Source organism: Mustela nigripes, chromosome 2 (genome assembly GCF_022355385.1).
Source record: "Mustela nigripes isolate SB6536 chromosome 2, MUSNIG.SB6536, whole genome shotgun sequence".
Classification (NCBI taxonomy): domain Eukaryota; kingdom Metazoa; phylum Chordata; class Mammalia; order Carnivora; family Mustelidae; genus Mustela; species Mustela nigripes.
The window spans coordinates 211,435,159-211,460,456 of record NC_081558.1 but is presented as its reverse complement, the minus strand read 5'-3'; the positions used below and the strand labels follow the sequence as shown (position 1 = coordinate 211,460,456).

General features: G+C 37.0%; 1 protein-coding gene across 1 annotated transcript in view; it reads right to left on the bottom strand.

The window, feature by feature from the left end:
* Positions 1-25,298, bottom strand: part of TTC3 (tetratricopeptide repeat domain 3) — a 130,172-nt gene that overhangs the window by 88,094 nt on the left and 16,780 nt on the right. The window contains exons 7-12 of the mRNA XM_059392334.1: positions 24,496-24,616; positions 22,659-22,744; positions 21,371-21,465; positions 20,160-20,222; positions 10,077-10,131; positions 4,721-4,813 (exon numbers count right to left, since the gene is read on the bottom strand). Of these exons, the coding sequence (XP_059248317.1) occupies positions 4,721-4,813; positions 10,077-10,131; positions 20,160-20,222; positions 21,371-21,465; positions 22,659-22,744; positions 24,496-24,616 (513 nt within the window). The remainder of the gene's footprint in view (positions 1-4,720; positions 4,814-10,076; positions 10,132-20,159; positions 20,223-21,370; positions 21,466-22,658; positions 22,745-24,495; positions 24,617-25,298) is intronic.

Genomic DNA, 25,298 nt, shown 5'->3' with positions numbered 1-25,298 from the left:
AGACAATATACAGTAACAGTCACCTTACAGGCAATACAATGGCACTAAATTCACATCTCTCAATAGTTACCCTGAATGTAAATGGGCTAAATGCCCTAATCAAAAGACAGAGGGTATCAGGATGGGTAAAAATACAAAACCATCGATGTGTTTTCTACAAGAAACTCAGTTTAGACTCAAAAACACCTCCAGATTGAAAGTGAGGGGTTGGAAAACAATTTACCATGCTAATGGACATCAAAAGAAAGCTGGGGTGGCAATCCTTATATCAGACATATTAGATTTTTCAGCCAAAGACTATAATAAGAGATGAAGAAGGACGCTATATCCTACTTAAAGTGTCTGTCTAACAAGAAGAGCTAAATCTATGTCCCTAACATGGGAGCAGCCAATTATATAAGCCAATCAATAAAATCAAAGAAATACATTGACAATAATACGATAATACTAGGGGACTTTAACACACACCCCCTCACTGAAATGGACAGATCATCTAAGCAAAAGATTAACAAGGAAATAAAGGCTTTAAAAGACACACCGGACCAGATGGACATAACAGATATATTTGTAACATTCCATCCCAAAGCAACAGAATACACTTTCTTCTCCAGTGCACATGGAACATTCTCCAGAATAGATCACATCCTGGGTCAAAATCAGGTCTCAACAGTACCAAAAGATTGGGATCATTCCCTGCATATTTTCAGACCACAATGCTCTGAAGCTAGAACTCAATCACAAGAGGAAAGTTGGAAAGAACTCAAATACATGGAGGCTAAAGAGTATCCTACTGAAGAATAAGTGGGTCAACCAGGAAATTAAAGAATTGAAAAAATTCAGGAAAACAAATGAAAGTGAAAACACAACTGTTCAAAATCTTTGGGACACAGCAAAGGCAGTCCTGAGAGGAAAATATATAGCAATACAAGCCTTTCTCAAGAAACAAGAAAGGTCTCAAGTATACAACCTAACCCTATACCTAAAGGACCTGGAGAAAGAACAGCAAAGAAAGCCTAAACCCAGCAGAAGAGAAATCATAAAAGATCAGAGCAGAAATCAATGAAACAGAAACCAAAAGAACAGCAGAACAGATCAATGAAACTAGGAGCTGGTTCTTTGAAAGAACTAGTAAGATTGATAAACCCCTGGCCAGAATTATCAAAAAGAAAAGAGGAAGGACCCAAATTAATAAAATCATGAATGAAAGAGGAGAGATCACAACCAACATCAAAGAAATACAAACAATTATAAGAACATATTATGAGCAAATATATGCTAACAGATTTGACAATCTGGAAAAAATGGATGCATTCCTGGAGACATATAACCTACCACAACTGAACCAGGAAGAGACAGAACACCTGAATAGACCCATAACCAGTAAGAAGACTGAAACAGTCATCAAAAATCTCCCAAAAAACAAGAGCCCAGGGCCAGACGACTTCCCAGGGGAATTCTACTAAGCATTTAAAGAAGAATTAATACCAGTTCTCCTGAAACTGCTTCCAAAAAAAAAAAAAGAAATGGAAGGAAAACTTCTAAACTCATTTATGAGGCCAGCATTACCTTGATCCCAAAACCAGACAAAGGCCCCATCAAAAAGGAGAATTAGAGACCATATCCTTGATGAACACAGATGTGAAAACTCTCACCAAAGTTTAGCCAACAGGATCCAGCAGTACATTAAAAGGATTATTCACCATGACCAAGTGGGATTTATTCCTGGGCTTCAAGGTTAGTTCAACATCTGCAAATCAATCAATGTAATACACTACATTAATAAAAGAAAGAACAAGAACCATATGATCCTCTCAACAGATGCTGAAAAAGCATTTGACAAAGTACAGCATCCTTTCTTGATCAAAACTCTTCACGGTGTAGGCATAGAGGGTACATACCTCAATATCATCAAAGCCATCTATGAAAAACCCACATCAAATATCATTCTCAATGGGAAAAACAGAAAGCTTTTCCCCTAAGGTCAGGAACATGGCAGGGATGTCACTATCACCACTGCTATTCAACACAGTACTAGAAGTCCTAGCCTCAGCAATCAGACAACAAAAAGAAATTAAAGGCATCTGAATCAGCAAAGAAGTCAAACTCTCACTCTTTGCCAATATGATACACTTCACGTGGAAAACCCAAGAGACTCCACTCCAAAACTGCCGGAACTCATACAGGAATTCAGTAAAGTGTCAAGATATAAAATCAATGCACAGAAATCAGCTGCATTTCTATACACCAACAGCAAGACAGAAGAAAGAGAAATTAAGGAGTCAATCCTATTTACAACTCTACCCAAAACCATAGGGATAAACCTAACCAAAGAAGCAAAGACTCTGTACTTAGAAAACCATAAAGTACTCATGAAAAAAATTGAGGAAGACACAAAGAAATGGAAAAACCTTCCATGCTCATGGACTGGAAGAACAAATATTGTGAAAATGTCTATGCTACCTAAAGCAATCTACACATTTAACACAATCCCTATCAAGATACCATCAATTTTTTTCCAAGAAATGGAACAAATAATCCTAAAATTTATATGGAACTAGAAAAGACCCCAAATAGCCAGAGGAATGTTGAAATAGAAAGCCAAAGTTGGTGGCATCACAATTCCAGACTTTAAGCTCTATTACAAAGCTGTCATCATAAAGACAGTAAGGTACCGGCACAAAAACAGACACATAGATCAATGGAACAGAATAGAGAGCCCAGAAATAGACCCTCAACTCTATGGTCAACTAATCTTTGACAAAAAATGGAAAAAAGACAGTCTCTTCAACAAGTGGTGTTGGGAAAACTGGACAGCCACATGCAAAAGGATGGAACTGGACCATTTCCTTACACCACACAAAGAATACATTCAAAATGGATGAAAGACCTCAATGTGAGACAGGAATCCATCAAAATCCTTGAGGAGAACACAGGCAGCAATCTCTTCCACCTCAGCCGCAGCAACTTCCTAGAAACATTGCCAAAAGCAAGGGAAGCAAGGGCAAAAATGAACTACTGGGATTTCATCAAGATCAAAAGCTTCTGCACAGCAAAGGAAAAAATAGTCAACAAAACCAAAAGACAACTGACACAGTGGGAGAAGATATTCACAAATGACATACTAGATAAAGGACTAGTATCCAAAATCTATAAGGAACTTATCAAACTCAACACCCAAAGAACAAATAATCCAATCAAGAAATGGGCAGAAGACATGAATAGACATTTCTGCAGACATTCAGATGGCCAACAGACACATGAAAAAGTGCTCTACATCACTCGGCATCAGGGAAATACAAATCAAAACCACAATGAGATACCACCTCACACCAGTCAGAATGGCTAAAATTAACAAGCCAGGAAATGACATGTTGGCAAGGATGTGGAGAAAGGGGAAGCCTCCCACACTGTTGGTGGGAATACCAGTTGGTACAGCCACTCTGGAGAACAGTATGGAGGTTCCTCAAAAAGTTGAAAATAGAGCTACCCTATGACCCAGCAATCACACTACTGGATATTTACACTAAAGATACCAATGTAGTGATCCGAAGGGGCACATGCACCTCAATGTTTATAGCAGCAATGTCCACAATAGCCAAACTATGGAAAGAAGCTAGATGTCCAACAACAGATGAATGGATAAAGAAGATATGGTGTGTATGTATGTATGTATGTGTGTATACACACACACACACACATACACACACACATACACACAATGGAATACTACTCAGCCATCAAAAGAACAAAATCTTGCCCTTTATGACAACATGGATGGAACTAATGGTATTATACTGAGTGAAATAAGTCAATCAGAGAAAGACAATTATCATATGATCTCTCTGATATGAGGAATTTGAGAGGCAGGGTGGAGTTTGTGGGTGTAGGGAAGGAAAAAAAATGAAACAAGATGGGATCGGGAGGGAGAAAAACTGTAAGAGACTCTTAATCTCATGAAACAAACTGAGGGTTGCTGGGGTTTGGGGGGTAAAGGATAGGGTGGCTAGGTTATGGACACTGGGGAGGGTATGTGCTATGGTTAGTGCTGTGAAATGTGTAAGCCTGATGATGCACAGACCTGTACCCCAGGACAAATAATACATTAAATGTTAATAAATAAATAGATAATACACACACACACACACACACACACACAAATAATTAGTAGACAGGAACATTAGAACGGTTACTATAAACATATTCCACATCTTCAAGAAGTCAAAAAAAACTGAACATATTAAGATATGAAACACATAAAGAACACTCAAACTGACATTCTAAAGACGGAAGTTATAGCATTTAAGGTGAAAAAATACATCAGATGAAATTGGGGAAGATTAGACATTGTAGAAGAAAAAACATCAGTGAACTCAATACAGCAACAGAACCCACCTAAAAAGAAACACTAAATGAAAAGGGAGAAAAGAGACTGAAAATAAAGCTAATAAACAGGAAAGAAAAACTGAGAAATGGGAAGAAAAATGTGTATAAACCTGGATCCAGCCATGCCTGAAGGTAATGCCTAGACTTTTCAATTACATGAGCCAACTACTTAGGCCAAATCTGAGTTAGGTTTTGTCATTCACAAACAAAAGTCTTAATATACCCCTCAATATTAAAGGTTCTTATGGACATCTGTGAGGCTACCGGTTTGTATGCTACATAACAATATCAAAAGGCAATGCAGAGAGAAATGTCAACAAATGCCTATGGACAATACCATAAAAATTCCTCCTGTATGGGATACGATGACATCCTCTCTCAGGCCTGAAAGCACACGCAGGGCAGATGTCATTGTACCAGTCTTCTCTATCTGGAAAGAAGGCAGAACAATGGCCCACCCTCAGAGAATCTACAGAGAACCTTGTTATATATGTTTATGTCCTAGAGGCATGATTAAACAGACATGGGCTCATAGTTACTCTGAAGTAGAAGTACAGAATGCACCTTGCACAGTTCACCTTTGCTTCTGAAGTTTAAGCTACCTTTTAACGAGCACTTCTTTCCAATAAAAGAAAATGAAAAAATTACCTTGGTATAGTTACATTTTTTTAATACTTGCTAGGATTTGTATTTTTCATCTATACAAATATTTCTGCAATTATCATAAAACATGTGTATTTAAATAAAATGAATGAACCCACATAAATATAGTCAACAGATCTTTGATGAAGATAACAAAGGTAATAAAATGAAGTAAATAGAGCCTTTGCAACAGTGATGCTGGGGCTTCTACATGCAAAAAAAAAAAAAGGAAGAAAGAAAGAAAAAAGAATCTAGACCTTATACTCTCCACAAAAATTAACTAAAAGTGAATCACAGACCTAAATGTAAAATGCAAAAATAGTAATGACTTTTTAGATACCATACCAAAGGCATGATCAATGAAAGAAATAACTTATAAGCTGGACTTTAAAAACTTCTCTCTGAAAGTTGCTATCAAGAAAATGAGAAGACAAGCTGCAATCAAGAAGAAAATATTTAGCAGACATATTTGATAAGGTCTGTTACCCAAAATATAAACAAATTCTTAAAATTCAGCAAAAAGAAAACAACTAATTAAAAAAGATCCTAACAGACACCTCATCAAGGAAGGTATTCGGTGGCAAATGAGCACATGAAAAGATGCTCCACATCGTATGTCATTAGGGAAATGCAAGTTAAAACAAGATACTACCATACACCTAGTAGGGAGGTCAAAATTCAGGACATATGCCATTAAAACCAACACTGCAATGACCAAGGGACAAGTCCAAATGCCAACGAGGATATGGAGAAGCAGGAACTCTCACTTGTGGCTGCTGGGAATGCAAAATGGTACAGACACTTTGGAAAAGTTTGGCACTTCTTTAAAAAACTAAACATATTTTTGGGGCATCTGGTGGCTCAGTCAGCTAAGCATCTGCCTTCAGCTCAGGTCATAATTCCAGAGTCCTGGGACTGAGCCTACACTATGCTCCCTGCTCAGTGGGGCATCTATTTTTTCCTCTCCCGACTCTCATTCTCTCTCTCACTACCTCTATATCTCTAATAAATAAAATCTTAAACAAAACAAAAAACTAGGGGCACCTGGGTGGGTGTCTGCCTTCAGCTCAAGTCATAATCCCAGGGTCCCAAGACTGAGCCCCACATCGGGCTCCCTGCATGGCAGGGAGTCTGCTTCTCCTTCTCCCTCTATCCCTCCTCCCCTTGCTCCTCTCTCTCTGTCTCTCAAATAAATTTAAAAAAAAAAAAAAAAAAAAACTAAAACTAAACATATTCTTGTCATATGATCCAGCAATCACTGCAATCTAGCAATCCTTGGTAATTACCCGAAAGAGTTGAAAACATGTCAACACAAAACCCTGCATGTAGGTATTTATAACAGCTTTATTCAAAATGGCCCAAACTTGAAAGCAACAAAAATGTCCTTCAGTAGGGGTGCCTGGGTGGCTCAGTTAAGTGTCTGCCTTTAGCTAAGGTCATGAACCAGGAATCTCAGGATCGAGCCCCACGCTGGGCTCCCTGCTCAGCGGGAAGCCTTTTTCTTTCTCTCCCCTCTACTTACTCTCTCATGCGCCCTCTCTCTCTCTCAAATAAATAAATAAATAAATAAATCTTTAAAAAAAGTGTCTTCAGTGAATGGATAAATCAACTGGCACAAGCCAACAATGAAGTATTATTCAGCACTAAAAGGAAATCATTATCAAGGAATGAAAAGACATGGCAGAAATGTAATGTGTGAAAGAGAAGCCTATCTGAGAACTGCATACTGTATGATTCAAACTCTATGACATTCTGGAAAACGTAAAACTAATGGAGACGTAAAAAAATCAGTGGTTGCCAGGGATTTGGAAAGGCAGATCAGGGGATCTGGGGGATAGTGAAACACTCTGTATAAATCAAAATAATGGATGTCATTACACATTGTCCAAACCCAAAGAATGCATAACACTTAGGGAGTGAACCCTTAAACTATGGACCTTGGTGATTATAATGTGTCTGTGTAGGTTCATCAATGTTCAAATTATACCAGTCACCTGGGGGATGCTGATAATGGGGGAGGCTATGCATGTGTAGAGGTTTATGGAAGATTACCTTCCTCTTAATTTTGCTGTGAGCCTAAATTTGCTTTAAAAAAGTAGTTTAGAGAGTGAAAATTTTCTGTTCAATAAATTAAGCCAGGAATAAAACATTCTACATCGTCCTCAATGTAATTCAGAATCTTTTAGTACTCCTTTTTTCTGAACTGACAACAGAAAATTCAATGGTAACTCTAGAAAACTAAATTCAGACTCTGAGTTTCAGTAGAAGGGGGAAATTGGGAGGGGGAGACAAACCATAGAAACTGTGGACTCTGAGAAACAAACAGGGTTTCAGAGGGGAAGGGGTCGGGGGTTGGGTGAGCCTGGTGGTGGGTATTATGGAGGGCACGTATTACATGGAGCACTGGCTATGGTGCATAAACAATGAACTTTGGAACACTGAAAAGAAATAAAATAAAATGGGGGAAAAAAAAGAAAAAAAATTTAAAAAAAAAAAAGAATTCTATCATCCACAGAATAAGTGTTTGTTTATGGAGCACCTGACAAATGCCAGGTTCAGTGATGAACAAAGATTCTCTACCAAGCACAATGACTCCTAGTAAAAACAGCCACAAACTGATCACTCTCAAACAGAAGCACATCCAATGCTGGATTCTAAATCCACTAATGTCTCTTACTTGCAAAAGTCACTTTACCTCTCTGGGACTCAATCTCTTCATCTGTAGAATGAGGTATTTAAAAACAGACTCCAAAATCTGGATGCAGGAGTCCACCTGGGGAATTTCACAATCCCCCAGATTCTGATACACTACTCGGCCACATGAATCATAATTTGGAGGACTCTAAAATTCTCTGATTAATACTCACTCTGATTTAAAAACAAATTATGTAAAGCCAGGAATGAAGTCCGAAACATGTATCCTTCTGTGTCTTATCTGAAGCTCTACTTTAAAAAAAAAAAAAAGTCGGGTATTTTTGTGATTTAGGAAAATACAGTGGTTAATATCACAAACACCTAGAATTAATCACTAACATTTGCTATATTTGCTTTAGATTCTTTCTTACTAAAAGAAATAAATATGGCAAAAATCCTCTTTGTACCCTCTCTAATGCTTCCTTCTCTAACTGCCCAGAAAGAAACATCATCATGAGTCTGAAAGGTATCTTTCGGGCCTATATTATGCTTCTACTGCTTTTTTTCATTCAACACTATTTTTTAAAATCTATAAATGCTGGTCAACCAGTTAACTTATTCCAACTGCAATCTAGTATTCAGTTCATTCATTCACAAAGTCAACAAATATTTACTAGGAAATGTTTGCTATGTGCCAAGCAGCTTGTCAGGCAGTCCAGATTCAATAGTGAACCAAGTCAACAAACAAAAAAAAATCCATCCTCATGGATCTCACATTGTAGGGGAGGACACACAGTAATAATACATACAGCATGTTCAATAATGTTAAATGCCAACAGGAAAAAAGTAAAGCAGGGCAAGAGGGTAGCAACTGTCTAGGCAGGGGTAGCCCTGGCATTTTAGTAATGTGGCCAAGAAGCTTCCACTGAGAAAACTTTCAGTAAAACATGAAAGGAAATAAGGGAGCTAGCTCATGCTCTGGGGAAAGGTATTCAATTCTAGGCAGAGGGAAAAACAAGTACAAATGGGGAGTGGGCCTGGCATATATAAGGAACAGCTGAGGAGGCCAACAGGTCAACAAAGAGTGAACAAGGCAGAGAGTGGTAGGAGTGAGGTCAGAGACATAATGGGTGTTTAAGAAAGAGGGACAGAGCAGATCAGAAGAATAATTTTGATAAGTGAAAATATCTTATCTATCCCTGCTTTATCAATGGATAGGTAGGTATCTGCACTTCTATGCCATTAAAACACCACTGCAATGACCACTTCGCATATTTTGCCACGTGTACATATTCCAAGAATGTTGTGGGGTACACATACTTAGAATAATTACAGCGTATGCACATCATAGTGCTCTCCAAGTTGGCTGCAACCAATTCTCACCCACTGGTTTATGGAAGGTTCCTGTTGGTAGATATATTCACCAACACTTGGGACTACTAGTCTCTTTAACCTTTGCCGAACTAAAGGACCTAAACAGTATCACATTGTTTTACTTACTTGCTTACGTACAAGTAGATATGTTTGGAAGCTCTCTATTCTGCTATCTTGGTTTTGGTTTTCTAACTACAATTTTAAGTGCTAGGAAATAGAACATAGGTTATTTCTACTGCCCATTCATGATTTCTCCTCTGTGAAATGCATGTTTATGTACTAGACCATTTTCTACTGAGTTTATTTATTATAGCTCTTTGCATAGTTAGGACAAATTATCTCCTTCCAGGCTTATGATTTCATTCATGGTGTCTTTTGACATACTGAAGTTTTTCAGTTTATTTTTTTTTTTTAAAGATTTTATTTATTTATTTGACAGAGAGAGATCACAGCAGGCAGAGAGGCAGGCAGAGAGAGAGAGAGAGGAGGAAGCAGGCTCCCCGCTGAGCAGAGAGCCCGACATGGGACTCGATCCCAGGACCCTGAGATCATGACCTGAGCCGAAGGCAGCGGCTTAACCCACTGAGCCAATCAGGCGCCCCTGAAGTTTTTCAGTTTAATACATTCAAATTTATGAAACCCCCAATACTGATTTGTGCACTTTGTGTTATTTAATAAATCCTTTCCCACCTCAAGGTTTTAAAAGCAGTCTCCTATGATTCCTCTCCTAAGTTTTAAGTTTCATTTTTCATTGTGAAGTCTTTACTCCATCCAGAATGTGCAGATGCGGACATCTCAGTCATTAAGGTACCCTCCAGCTTCTCAACATTTCTACGCGCTACTTGTCTGGCTCAGACACACACAGCCTCTCACTGCTGTGTTAAGTCTCCTTTCTGATTATGGAACTGAAGATTCCCCTCTCACATTCTTGAGCTTGATATAATTTTATCCAGCATTTCTACATATAAATTTACATCCTGTACACAGATTTTTCAAAAGTTATACGGCATTACCTGCCCAATGTAAAGATAAAAGCAACCTACCTTTGTCCAATTGCTCTTCAGGATAATAGCTCTCTTTCCATCACCAAGTGCATTTCTAAAAAGAAAAACAAGAAATATTCACTTTTATTTATTTCATAAAGGCACGATAAATTGTGTATCTATTTGTACTTCTTGAATTTTCTAGAAAAAACCTAGTTAAAAATAATTTCTTAATTTTTAAAAATCCATATATGTCCATTATAGGAAATTTGGAAAATACAGAAAAGTAAAATAAAAGGAAAAAGTCACCCAGCGTCACAATCACAACTACCCAGGAATAACTACTTTTCCTATTTCTGGAATATTTCCTACACATATCTACATCTTATCTGTGTCTAACTTGTTATTATCTACATAGTTTTTCAGCACTACTTTTGCATGTCTGCAAGACTTCTGATCTCCTAAAAGATACCTCCCAGATCTTTTACACATCAGCTAAACCACTGTGGACAGAGCATAAAAGCTGAAACACAGAAGGGAGGTAAGTTCAATACAACCACTAACTCTCCTCAGGACTGTTTGGGAACTTATTAATGCTCTGGCCTGCTTTCCCATATGTAAAATGAGGATGATTAATTTTAATAAGTTTAAGCCAATCACGGCAATCTCACTCCCCTTTCTACTGCCTGGTTTGGGGGTAGTCATATGCCCAGTGCTGAGAGTGCCCAATGAGAGTTTAGAGGACTCATCATTCTTAAGAAAAGATTTACAGGGAAGAACAAAACTAGGTAACTTATACTACCAGACAGCAGTACCTACTAAAAGACTGTATATAGTTTAAAAAAAAAAAAAAAGTCTATCTAAAGACAGATGACCTGACCAACAGATTAGGATAAACAAATCAGAAACAGATGCATACAGTCACCTTATCTAGATGACAAAAATGACCACTGCAGTGCATCAAGAAAACATATTCTTAAGAAAGAGTGATGAGTCAATTAGACATTCATACCCATCTTGAACCTACCTAACTGCAAAGTTAAATAATCAAGCTTTTAAAAGAAACACAGAACATTTAGCTGATGTTAGAAAAGCCAGAGACTATTAAACAGAAGCCAAAAAGTGCTTATTATAAAGGAAAAGAACTGATAAACAGCACTATGTTCAAGTTAGCATCACCCATTTGTTTTAAAAAAAAAAAAAAAAGTGAAAAGGCAAGCCACGGAGTGTGAAAAGCTATTTGTAATGCATATATTTGACCAATGATTCAAATCCAAAACGTTTTTTTAAAAAACCTAAAGAATAAGACATTGACTCAAAAGAAAAACAAAAACAAAACAAACAAACAAACAAAAACAGCAAAAGATCCAAACAGGTACTTCACAAAAGAGAATATCCAAGCGGTCAAGCAGCATATGAAAAGATGCTCAACTTAAATAACCTTAACTGACTTAAGGAAATGCAAATTAAAATCATAGCACTGTATCACTACATACCCATCAGAATGTCTAAATGAAATGACAAAAATAATAAGTGTTAGTAAGGACGTGGAACCAAAACTCTCATATACTGCTGGCAGGAGTGCAAAACGATACAACCATATAGGAAATTATATATGAAAGCTTAATAGACGCATACCCTTGTCCCAGCAACTCTACTCCTTAATTAGATTCTCAACAGAAATGAATACATATGTTCACAATGATACTATCTGTAAAAGCCAAATACTAGCAACTACCCAAATGTCCATCAACATTAGAATGGATAAAATGTGGTATATTCATGCAATAGATGAACACTGTACAACTCCATGCAACAATATGGATCTTGAAAAACAATGCTGAATGCCAAACATAAAAGAGCACATACCATGACTATTTACATTGCACAAAAACAGGCAAAACTAACCCACTGCGTTGGAAAATGGGGTAACAGTTAACCTGGGGAAGAAGGTAGGTAGATTAGGAGGAGGAATTTCAGAGGTACTAGAGTTGTGATGTAGGTATCAATTACTCATGTAAGGACTCTGAAAATTCAACCTATATTCTTATGAATTATACACTTTGCAGTATGTGTAATTTTTTCTGAAGATTTTAAGAGTGATTCTTTTGCTGGAGACGGTAACGTCCAGCTTAATATGTGAATTACATATTAAGAGGAGGCACACTGTCGAGTCCAAGTCACACAGACTAGAAAAATCCTATGTCTTTGATAATAACATTGTTGAGGCACTAAATATACAACCTTAGAGCCACCTCTGCATTCTTTAATGAGGTTTTCTTCGCCATTTAAATAGGGTTTTCTGTTACTGGCAATGAAAATCACATCCTAATACAATGGCACACCTCATCTCTCCACTGCTTCCCTCTGCAAATGCTTTCAACAACTGCCTATACTATTTCCATTTCCTTTCATCTCAACCCACTCCAACCCAGGATCTACAAGCTTCCCATACACAGCTCCCCCTATGGCAACTAAAAAATGTCCATATTGCTCAATCTAAATTCCATTTGGCTTCTCAGCAACAACACGCACTACCGGTCACTCCTTTTCTTCCTTCCATGATGTCACACTTCCGATTTTCCTCTTACCTCTCTGGCTACCTCTCCCACACTGGTTCATCTTCCCTTAATTGGCCACTACTAGTGTCCCTCAAGGCTAAGTCCCAGTTTTCAGCTCATCCTTGCTCTACACCAGTGGGTCTCAACCTTGGCTACACATGAGTACCATGGGGGGGGGGGGGCTGCTAGAAGCCCAGTGACCAATTAATTAAATCAAAATCTCTGGGTTGGGATTATTTCTTCCCAGGTTGATTCCAGGGTGCAGTAAAAGTTGAGACCCACCTCCCCAAGCAATCTCATCCACATCTGCAACTTCAAATCATCTAGGTTAACTATTCCAAGTCTCCATCTCTTGCCCAAATACCTCCTTGGAGTCCAGATCCACATAATTCATTGCCGATGTGACACTACAACTGGGATCCTTCAATCCTTCATCCTGGGATCCTGCAGGATGTCCAGGAGTGAAGTCAAGTTGTACTTCCTACAAATGTATCTCTTCCACTGATCCCAGTATTAGGGAGTAAGCCTATAATCCATGAAGCAGCTGAAGGCAAAAGTTCATAATAGTTCCAAACACCAAACCATAAGCAATCTCTGCTCATTTTGCCTCCAAAACATCTCAAATCCTTCCTCTCCTCCATTTCTGCTACCATTACTCCACTAAGCTACCATCACCTCTGGCCTAGAGTACTGCAACAGTGTCCTAACCCAATTCATGCTGCATCCTCTCCAAACCCATTCTCCTCACTACAACCAGATTAATCTTTCTAAGGTCCTAATCATGGCATCTCACCTCAATTTAAAATCCTTTATTTATCGATGCTCTTCAAGGCCACAGTTATGTAGCCTAAAAGACCTTCCTTGGTCTAGTCCCTGACCACCACTCCCCTCCTCTGTATTCAGGCCATCCGACACACTATTAATTTCATGAGTACAATATCCGCCCTCCCAGTGCTGGCCCACTGTCTAGAATACAGAACTATGTCTGGTTTTGCTCATTTCTGACATGGCTAGAAGCAGAACACCAATCATGCTTACTAAATCAATGTTGAATGTTACTGTTATTATAATTAATAAATACTATAACCACAGTACTATGTTGTTACAATCACATACATTATAAATATATTAGTGTGTGTGTGTATATATATAGAAATATCTATAAATTATAACGTACTTTCACATTTACTCGCATATGACCACATCTTCCTACTAAAACAAAGTAGGCATAATAAATTACATGGTGTGATTGCTCATCCAACCTAGTGTAGCTGAGGTGTACAGACTTGAAAGCTGGTATGACTTTAGCAAGGGCAATACATCTACACGATACATCTATGAAAACAGGAAGACTCAAGAGTTGCAAATGGTTACTTACTCCTGAAGACCATCTGACAAAATGGTAAGAGTACTGAACAGAGGATTAAGAAAGAATATTCTAGGGGTGCCTGGGTGGCTCAGTGGGTTAAGCCACTGCCTTTGGCTCAGGTCATGATCTCAGGGTCCTGGGATCAAGTCCCACATCAGGCTCTCTGCTCAGCAGGGGGCCTGCTTCCCTTCCTCTTTCTCTGCCTGCCTCTCTGCCTACTTGTGATCTCTCTCTGTCAAATAAATAAATAAAATCTTTAAAAAAAAAAAAAAAAAAGAAAGAAAGAATATTCTAGACTAGATGCTCCAACAGAATACATATTACATGGGGAAATGTTACTTCTCCAGCCCTCTCACCTTCATATACAATATGGCACATTTTGCCCTAAAACACATTGGGAGCAAATACGTATTTCTCCCTCCTCTAGCTTCCATGTGGATTTGCTAGGTTAATCACTTTTGAGCTCTCTCCTTCCCCACCCCTCACTAACTTTTCCTGAGGATAAATAATGCTGGGGAGGGGCACTAATCTTACGTGGCTAAACCTCTTTTTTTCTCTCTTTGGAATCTTATACTGAACACTATCATTATACCAGATTCCCTTTTCCTCCAAGCTTAAAGTTCACAAAGGTCCCCGTTGCCAGTTCTGTCTGTGACCATGGGTGAACAAGAAGTCACTTGGCCTCAGACTCTTTGGTAAGGCCCTACTCTCCAAAAACTGTGTTAGCACTGGAGGGAAGACTGAATCACCATGAGCCTCGTCTTCCGTGTCTATTTCTTAACTGAATCTGGACTTCAGAAGAAAAGAAGATGCTATTAACTCTCTCAAACTAGAATATATGTATGAACTTCACAAGTCATAAAAGGATTATAACTTTCTTTCTTCCCTACTATAAATCATCACTTCTAGGGCCTAAGACCAACAAAGAAATAATGATGTTACTCCCCAAATTCCTAGATCTTACAATGAAGCAACAAAAGCAGAATTCAGATGGTTACTGCCAAATATGCAGTGAGTGATAACCACCGACTGAATAAATACAAACATTTAAATCAAAAGTTAATGTCTGGAATTAAGGTTACATAGCTCTGGGCACCTGGGCAGTTAAGCATCTGCCTTCAGCTCAGGTGATGATCCTAGGGTCCTGGGATCAAGCCCTGCATCAGGATTCCTGATCAGCAGGGAAGCTGCTTCTCCTCTCCCTCTGCCTGCCTCTCTGCCTACTTGTGCTCTCTATCAAATAAATTTTTAAAATATAATCTTTTTAAAAAAATTACATAAGCTCTTTCATCCAAGTAAAAGAAATCAGGAATTTATCAGGATATACTCACACCTGAATGTAGAACACAACTAAAAGGATAATCATTACAAAGCTATAATTTTTTAAAACTAAGTAATTTATATTCTAATATAAACTAACCAAAGCAGCAGTAATCCACTGAGTAGAAGACTATGGAGCCATGAACATAAATAAGGGTGTATCTCTATATACACTAATACACAACAAGCTCTGAGATTTAAGTATTAAAAAAAAAAAAAAAGGCAAGAAGTACAACAGTATGTATAGTATGCTCCCACCCATGTTAAAAAAAAAAAATACACACACACCCCCATACATATATATGCACATCACACTGAATCAAACAAAACTGCCTACATTCTGGATTATAAAAATGGCAACTTCATTTGGTCCAACATACTAAGTGCTTATATACGCATAAGATATTATGGAAATACATAAAACACACCAAAGCTCCCCCCATGCTCTAGGATTTTCTTCTTAAGTATGTTCCACGCCCAACCTGGGACTCAACTCATGACCCCAAGATCAAGAATCACACATTCTCCCCTGACTGAGTCAGCCAGGCACCCCCACACTAGAGTTTTTTAAATTCTCAGAGGAACATAACATTGATTTGATTTATACCTCTGGCCTCAGAGAAATTCAGAAAAACACAAAACAAAACCAAAAACCAGAAGTCATTTAAAGGCTATCTGCCTGCTATTAATCATAAGTTGGATCTAATAGAAGGGAATATGGTAGGTAGTTAAACACTGAAGGTCAAAGTAAATGCCAAGTTTAAAATTCCATAATTTTCCAAAGTAAATTTAAAAAAATCCAAGGCTCAGCCTTCCCTTTTTCCAATTACATTTCCCCTTACACAGTTTATCACATCCCATCAAAGAATTCAAATTTCCACATAGGAATACCAGAAAAAAAGAATAAAACAGTAAAGAGGCACAGCCTGATGATACACCTCACATAAGTACTGTAACTACAGAAGCCATGGATATACCTAATTACTTTTTTTAGATTCTCCTTTAAAAATATGATTACTTCGATTAAAACTATCATTCTTAAGTTCCCTATATATAACTGCCAAATTGTAAAGTGAACTTCTGGAAAACCTGAATAAAAGGACATCGCAGCCATGATGGGCATTTGGGATACAGTGCACACAGTCCTGAGCCTGAAGGACTCAGCAGAAGCTGTGGCAGAAAGTAGCATATTTCCACACAGCGCCCCGACCCGACCTGACCCGCCGGCCCCATTCCACAGATTTCCCAAGTGCAACATTTGCAGACCTGGAGGTGCACACGTATGATGAACGGTAGTTCAGATGGGCTCTTGGGCTCACCCACATTCATCCAAAGGTGGTACGAACTGTGACTACCTGGCATTAAAGCCACCACCAGCACTTTGACCATTTCTTAATGAAGCACTTTCCCCACACATATCTCACCTGGGGCTCCCCACCATTAGTCTTAAAACACTTACATTTCTCTTCTTTCGAGATCACTTTCCCTTATTTTATCCTTGCTATTTTAGTGAACAGTTTTTTTTTTTTATCTTATGTGCATTTTTAATTTTACTATTATAACTTTTCATCACATATTTCAAGTATACATAAAAGTACAGAGAATAACATTAAAATAGTCAACACTCTTGTACCAGCTTAGCAAGATCTTAACATTTTGCCATATTCACTTCAGATCTTCTGACAGAACTGTTAGAGTCGACAAGCACTGTGTACCACTTTCTCATCACCAATCCTTTTCCTTCTTTCTCTCCCCAGAGACAGCCACTCCACTGGTGTTCAACATGCCCATGCATTTATAAAACATTTTTAATACATAACTATGAATTAACTATAATGTGTTTGTCACTTCGCATAGTTTGACATTATATAAATCGCATCATACAAATCATTCTGCAACTTGCTTTTTCACTCAACATTGTCATTTTAACTGCTGCATAAAATTCCATTGTATGAATATACCATCATTTATTTATCCATTCTCCCACAGATGGACATTTAAGTTGTTTCCATTTTACTTTTACAAACAATGCTATTGTGAAGGCTTGTACGTATCTTCTCAGGTACACATTTGAGTTTGGAGGATAGGAGCCTAGAAGTGGGCTGCAGAGTATGCACATCTTCACCTTGCCAAATTGCTGTCCAAAGTGATTGCACCAATTTACACTGTCTCCAGCCGAGTATGCAAGTTTCTTTTGTTCCACATCCTCTCAAACACTTGGTATTATGAGGTTTTTAAAATTTTTGCCAATCTGATGGACATGAAAGAGAGACTCAAAGTTTGTAATCTGCATGTCCTATAAGGATACTCATGTTTATCGACTATTTGAACCATTTAAGTTTTTTTTTCAGCTTTCACATTGCCCTTTGATTCTACCAACCCCTTTCCATCGGGATTAAGAGCAGAAACTCTGCATCCAGGCTGCCTGGCTCCATCACACCCACCTAGTTTCTGTGGATACTTTGCTTGACCTCCCATTTCTGTTTCCTCATCTCTAAAGAGATAGCAGCACCCACTTCACAGGGTTGTTGAGGGTTTTTTGAGCCTGTATGCATAAAGTGCTCAGAACAGTGCCAGGGAGGTTGGATGCTTTACTCCCAGGTGTCCCATAGCTGCTCAGCCAGATTCCCATGACAGATCTACCAAACCTCAGATGTGAGAGCTTCAATACATCCCAACATGGTAACTCAGCTAAAGGGCATGGGTCCTTCTGTTTCAATGGCACGAGTGAATCCCTGGCAATGTGTTCCTTTCTGAAGTCACATTATCTACTCACTCCACTAGGAGTGAGATGTACTGTAAACTCAGAAAACATTATCCCTACATTACTGAGTAAGGCATATAAACAACATGTGAGAAGGTGGGAAACACCAAGAAAATTGTGTGGCACAATGTTTCCGACATTGACATCTAATACATATCGGTGATTGCCTGAGAAGGAAATGTTGCTAACCTGCATCTAGTGAAAACTTCGATGGTGCTGAACCACAAGCTAGATAGACTCTCAGGAAGGAGGTACAAGGATTGATGCACAACCCTGCTCTTGACCTTTGCCTCACCAGGCTACCTGGCTTCTGTAATTCTACTTTGATGCACCTCCTTTCCAGCGCAGTTTTAAGAGGATCTTCCTCGAGTGTCTAGCATTCAACACTCATGAAAGAGGGCAGAAACCCCCTGGCTTGCCTCTCCGCTCTGGGAGCTCCCCTACGCAGAGTGGATGACCTTTTGCCCAATCAAGGTTTCGATTTTCACAAGAGGCTAGCCAAGTTGCCAACCTATGCATCTTGAAAGCACAGATTCACCATCAAACAGCATAGGAAATCTGCAATTCTGGACCTAGCCAGATACAATAACCTAAGGACATTTGCAGCTCATTTCTTGTCAGAACCAGTTGAGGACAGTGGTATTGATGGAAGACTGTGTCCAGCCCATCCATTCCTCTAGTCTAGATAGCCTCGCTTTATCCACGGCTTAAGCCATCTAAAAGCTGCATAACGTTAATACAGCGGTATTCTCCGAGGTGGTTGGATTACTGGTGATTTTTATTTTCTTCTTTTTAAACTCTTGTATTTTCCAAATTTTCTACCATGAGAATGTGTTCTGTTTACAATAAAAGAAAAACAAATGTTATTTTTAAAAGCTACATACTTGGAATATACTCTCTTCCCCACTCCCACCCTCCCGCATCCCAACCATAAGTACTTCAACTAAAAACCACTAGTTTCAGACTCTCTGCTTTCATGAGAAAACTCCACAGAAAAATTTATTTGTGAAACCCAAAACTGCACATTCAGGGAGTTTTCTGCTTTGAACAGGAATGCTGCTGAGGTTCTTCTCTACTCCATCAATCACTTCATGTTACTTGTAAGTCATACAAGGAATTTCTTCCAAAACTAAACATCAGGAAAACTGCTTCACCTGAGCAACTTCTGTCCTTTTTTTCATGGACAGTGAGAATCATGTAACTTGTCAGGTTTTCTCCTTTTATTTTAAGCAACAGAAAGGTCAAATACAAGTATGAATTATAACTATTAACTGTGTAGGACCTTATCCCTATATAGCTTTATTTTGAGGATCCCCAGCTCTAAACTGGTTTTTAGTTTGTTTTGTTGTGTTTTTAATATTTTTCTACCAAGCAGATTTATCCCTGAAGCCACTCTAAGCCCTTCTTACAGTAAGGCAAGACATAATTAAATGTAACAGCATACATTGCTCTCTATTAATACTTGTAATTTATATCCTAAAAATTTTAAACTGAGGGACAACAAAATCATGGTGCAGTGTTAACAATCTCTTTCAACTAATAAAAACTCAATGCAACATAAGAAACTAAGAATTAATTAATAAATTAAGAATTAGTTAAGAATTAATGATGATTTCACTCTAATGGTTAAACCATTAAATTTCTTTTCTTTCTTTCACTTACAAATGAGATCTACTTAATTTTTTTATACTAAGCTATAGAAAACAGCAAAAAGTCTTCCAGAATTATACAGAATAAATTAAGAGAGCAAAAGAAGATAACACAGGTACTATAAACAAAGACTTCAACATCATCAGATAAGATCTGTATTCAAATGTTGACATCAGTACTTATGAGTAAGTAAAAGTCTGCCCAAATGTAAATGTGGAGAATAACATTAGCTGTTAAGTGTGTTTTGAGACCTAAGGAACGACGTAAAATACTTAAAACAGCACATACGTTATCCACTCAATCAGAACAGCTGCTGCTGTCGTTGTTAGCATAGACCCTATAGAGCCCCTTTAACCATTTAACTATGACTGACAAAAAACTCCTGAAAGATTTTCTTGTATATCTGCAGAACAGAAGTATTTCTCAAAAAATGCATATTTAACGTAACAGCTCAGTGACGGGTACTCTAACCAACTTACCTAAACTGTCCAGTGCGAAGAAAACAAAGAGCTCGGTTACCATAAAGAAGATGATTTTCGGGTCTTTAAAAGAAATAATGTTTGGTCAGTAAAGTACATTACGCACAAAACAAATAAAAAGCTCACAGAAAAAATAAGGCATGAAAACCTTTTCAAAAACTTTACATCTTTGTGGCAGAGCAGAAAGAATATAGGAGTCAGAGACCTAACTGGCTAAGTCTTCATTCCTTTACTTCCTATTCAGTAACTTTGTTCAAATCAACCTACATTTCATTATATTCAAAATGTTCTACTTTTTCTGCCTAGCTCATAGGAACATTATGAGGATCAAATGAGGCATATTAAAAAGCTAGCAGATCACAAGTATGGTGTAAGTATAAAGGACAGAATTATACTTATGTAAGTCAGGACTATACCACTTTGACAAAGAACTCTGACAAAGTCTGTAAATTTCAACAATTTAAATAGCTTCATTTCAAATTTTGTCTTTTCTCATTTAATCTGTTTTTTTCCTCAGAACAGAGCAGCAGCCTTCCAGATATGGTGTGCTACCCTGATTCACTCATTCCCCATGGAGATAAGCAAGGTAGGAAAGACAGTAGCTGTCTACAGCACATCCTCCAAAGACTGCTACAGTATTAGATGGCACAGCTAAGATATCAGTAGGAACCAAGTATAAGGTACACATGCATGGAAAGCTAAAAATTTCTAGCTTTTTTTCTAGCTTAAAATTTCTGTTTGCAGCTGACCAAACAGAAGATGAGGTAGAGAGAACACAGACTCTCTCAACAATTCCAACTATTAACCTTTAAAAGTCCCCTCTTAGAAAGCAAAAATTCCTGAATGGGTAATATCTTAATTATTAGTAACTAGCCCTTTCTGATTAGTTAACAATTTGGAAGGTATTAGCTGAAGGCAAAACGAGAACAAGAAAAAACAGGTGACCTATACTGGAAAGCCTAAGAGAAAATGGGCAGGGTAGAAGCAATATTCACAATTCTGCCTAACTTGCTTGAATTTTACTACTCAGTTAAGTTCATCTACCCAGGCCATCCCTAACACTTCTAATTCCGAATGGTAAGAAAATCTATTCTACATAGCAAGTTGAGGATACTCTCTCCAATTCCTTGCCTTGCTTTTATTTCTCCTGACTAGCATTCCAACTTGATCTGCCACACAAAAAGGATCTCATTGTTCTATTTTGCTCTTACCTATATTCAATGGCTCTGGTGTAATAGATAATAGCTATATCAAATCTTTCTTTTGAAAACTCTTCATTTCCTTTCATTTTCATTAGTTCTCCTTGCTGAGAAACCAACGTGAAAGAAGACCCATCAATTAAAAGCAAAGACAATCAAGAACCTCAATATCTAGGAAAAATGGTTCTGGGCTTTTACTTCTGGTAACAGAAATAAGCTGGGGGATACTTATATAAAAAATGAGAACCCAATAGCTAATATTTGGGTATATTTATTTTTAAAAATCTGCTTCTGATGATTCAATGCTAACTCTGTTAAAGGAATATTAAAAAGTAAACAAAACCACCACATTATGAATAACAACTAACAATTTATCCCCTTGTGTATAGTATTTGGCAGGCCCACTTTTAAAAATACCTCATATACCAGGGGAAAACACAGAGGCAAGGTAAAATTTTAAGTTAGAAAATGTGATATTATACAATAATCCTGGGTGCTTAAAAAATGATATATAAATTGGTAGCATAGAGACAATGTTGAATATATTAATTGCCAAAAATTGAGGCAGCAAAATTGGCAAGAATGAAATCAAAGATGGTATAGATATAATGGAAGCTTTCACTTCAAATAATCAAATTTTCAAAATAAACAGATTAAAATAAACCGGATCCTATAAGTGGCTTTAGTAAGTGAATTAAATAGAACATTAAATAGTTTCCTAAATCCTTCTTTAAAAATTTAGTTAAAATCATATTTCCCAGGGTACCTGGCTGGCTCTGTTGGTAAAGAATGTGACTCTTGATCTCAGGGCTGTTAAGTCTGAACCCCACCATTGGGAGTAGAGATTACTCAAAAATAAAATTTTTGAAAAAAAAAATTTCCTTTGAATGAATTCTATGGCATAAGAATTATATCTCAACAAAGCTGTTATCAAAGAAAATTACATTTCCTCAACTAATTAAAAATCTTTTAGTTTAAAAAATCAAATTTTAACTTTCAATTAACTCTTAAAATACATTTAAATGTTTATTATTCAAAATTCTACAAATTTATTTAATGTCATATAAATATGTGTATTTAAAATACAAACGTAAAATTTAAAAATTCTGATCAAAATGTTGTTTTTCTCTTCCAAAAAAATAAATATTCCAATCAAAATTTATTAAAATGTTCCCTTAAACATGTTACAATAGTTCCTTGTGTGCTGACAAACAGCAGTTTTATTGAACTTTCTGAATGCTAATAGAAGTTCTAACAGATAAATTTTAAAATATACTTACAAGTAAGTATTTATTCTCACCTCTATACATTCCGCACAATTTTGAGTTTTAAATTCTTCAAGCAAATTGCAGTTTTCTGTTACAACTTTAGTTATGTGATACTTGTCTAAATTTTATTTTTAGGAAAGAGTGAGAGAACATTTGTTTAAAAAAAAAAGGCAAATTGGTATTGTTAAAGTTCTAAAACTTAGGTTACATAGGTCAGTCCATAAGATCAATTAATTATTGCACTTTCTAATAACATGTTTCTTGTAATATTTTACACGTATCAAATAATAACCTAAGGTGAACAACTAATTAAATGTTTTAGAATACATTAGATTCATTGCTTTTGAATCTAATCTGTTTTATTATTTAACATTAAAAAAAGCACTTATTATTACACAAGTTCTAAGTGTACCTAAAACAAATCCTCAGTCATAATATTCCAATTAGGCCTCATAATTACTCAAGTTAGTTAAACAAACATTACTGAGCACCTATGGTATACCTGGCACAATGTTCAACAAAAATATTTGAGACCAAAAACCTGGAAAACTCTCTAAATCTATTTAATGTAACAAAGAATTTTAAGTATCTTAATTCAACATTTTGACTCTCACAAATGAAATGTTAAGATGTTATTTGAAATACATGTTATTTTTAAAAAAATGTTTTAATTTGATAAACTAATTAAAATGCAGTAGGTAATAACCAAAATTTATGTTACAAGTTTATCAGACCTCATTTCCTGTATTTTTAGCTGGTGCTATAGATTTAAGTGTTAATACTTATCCCAACAAAACTATAGTTAAGCCTCTAGCCAAACACATACATTTCCAAGATGAAAAGGTATCTAAAATCTAAATTTAAGGAAGAATTTCAGAAGTTCATCAAATAAGGTAATAAGGGACAGAGTAAAATTACAGGATAAAAACCCGGGCTTTGAAATCAGGGAGACTTAATTTCTCATCTCGGTTCTACAACTCAAGAGACTGTAGAAGTATCACTTAACCTCCCAAAGTCTTAGTTTGCTTATTTCTACAATAGGGACAATAGGAGCTACCTTATAGAGCTATTGTAAAGAAGAGAACAGAGAGAAAAAGAGAGAGAATGTGAGAAGCAACCCTCCATGGATGCCTAATACATGATATTGGTCCTCTACTTCTACCATAAAATCTACCCTTTAATTACAGACCTCCAGAACAATGAGAACCACCTTTATCAATGTAATACAGCCTAGTATGTAGTATCAGAAAAACCTGTCTTTGTGTTTAAGCTTAATTTCTGTCTACCACTTAGATCAACAGTATAAAATTTAACCCCTTCTCAAGTGGTGATGGGAAATTACCAGTCATAAACTAAAGAGCTAAATAGTCCTGTTTCAAGATCCCTACAACTATACTATAAAAACACTGCTAACATTCAAATGCTTTAGAGAGACCTATTTCACAAAGTTAAAAAAAAAATACAGATGGCAGTTTCATTACACCAAAGAATGACAGGGTCATCAGGAACATGAAAATTATAATCTTAGCTCTGTTATTTAATTCTCTTTTGAAGGAGAATACATGAGGTTCCAGTTGTGGATTCTTTTTGGGGGTATTTTATATATAACTTACAGCATTAACTTGGTAAGATTTTTAGAAGTGTGACATCACAGAAATCATTAAGACAGGAAATACAGAAAAAACCTAACTATGAGGTTACAGTTCTCTTATTCAGGCTTTTCTTTACAATAGAAAAAGATTTTTTTTAAGAGAAAACATTCCTTAAGATCCTAAAATAAGTAAGAGATCACATAAACACACATCCCATTTTCCTAAATAATGGCTTTAAAAACTGAGTCAGGTAACAATTTAAAGCATTTATACTTACATTCAGTAAAGAAAATACTTAACATTGGCCAACAATTGTCTACTGCTCCTAATTTAGGTAGAATTGTTACATCGCCTGTGTATTTCACCCAATTCAAAGCTTCTTCCATTGCCAAGATTTTCTGTATCAAAAAGATGAAGAATATGATTTGGGTTTTAATTTTATTTTTTTAAAGATTATTTATTTATTTATTTGACATACAGAGATCACAAATAGGCAGTGAGGCAGGCTGAGAGAGAGAAGAAAGCAGGCTCCCTGCCAAGCAGAGAGCCTGACGCAGGGCTCGATCCCAGGACCCTGGGATCATGACCCGAGCTGAAGGCAGAGGCTTTAACCCACTGAGCCACACAGACACCCTTAGGTATTAATTTTAAATATACATGTGATACCATAAACTTAACATACAGTATTTCAGATTCTTAATAAAAACTTATACAATCTTGTATTTTTATTACTCATGAAACCTAGAATGGCTGGACCCCAACATCTAAGTTAATAGATACCATGGACTCATATATGTCACATCGTCAAGTAACCTCAGGCTACCCTCAGAGCCCAAGATGCTGCTTCAATTACTACAAACCTGGAAGTTGAGGTGGACAACCTGGCCAGCAGCTGCCCTGGGAGAAGGAGGATGCAAGAAGACAAGGTGAATGAGAGGTCTCAGATCTCATCTAAACTAGGACTTTCATCCTTACCACAAGGTTAAAGCAGAGCAAGGTGCCTGAAAGGGCCTGTGTATTTTAAATGGTCTATGGCAAACAGAAGAGTAAGAAAATAAACAGGAGGAGTGCAGCTGTGCA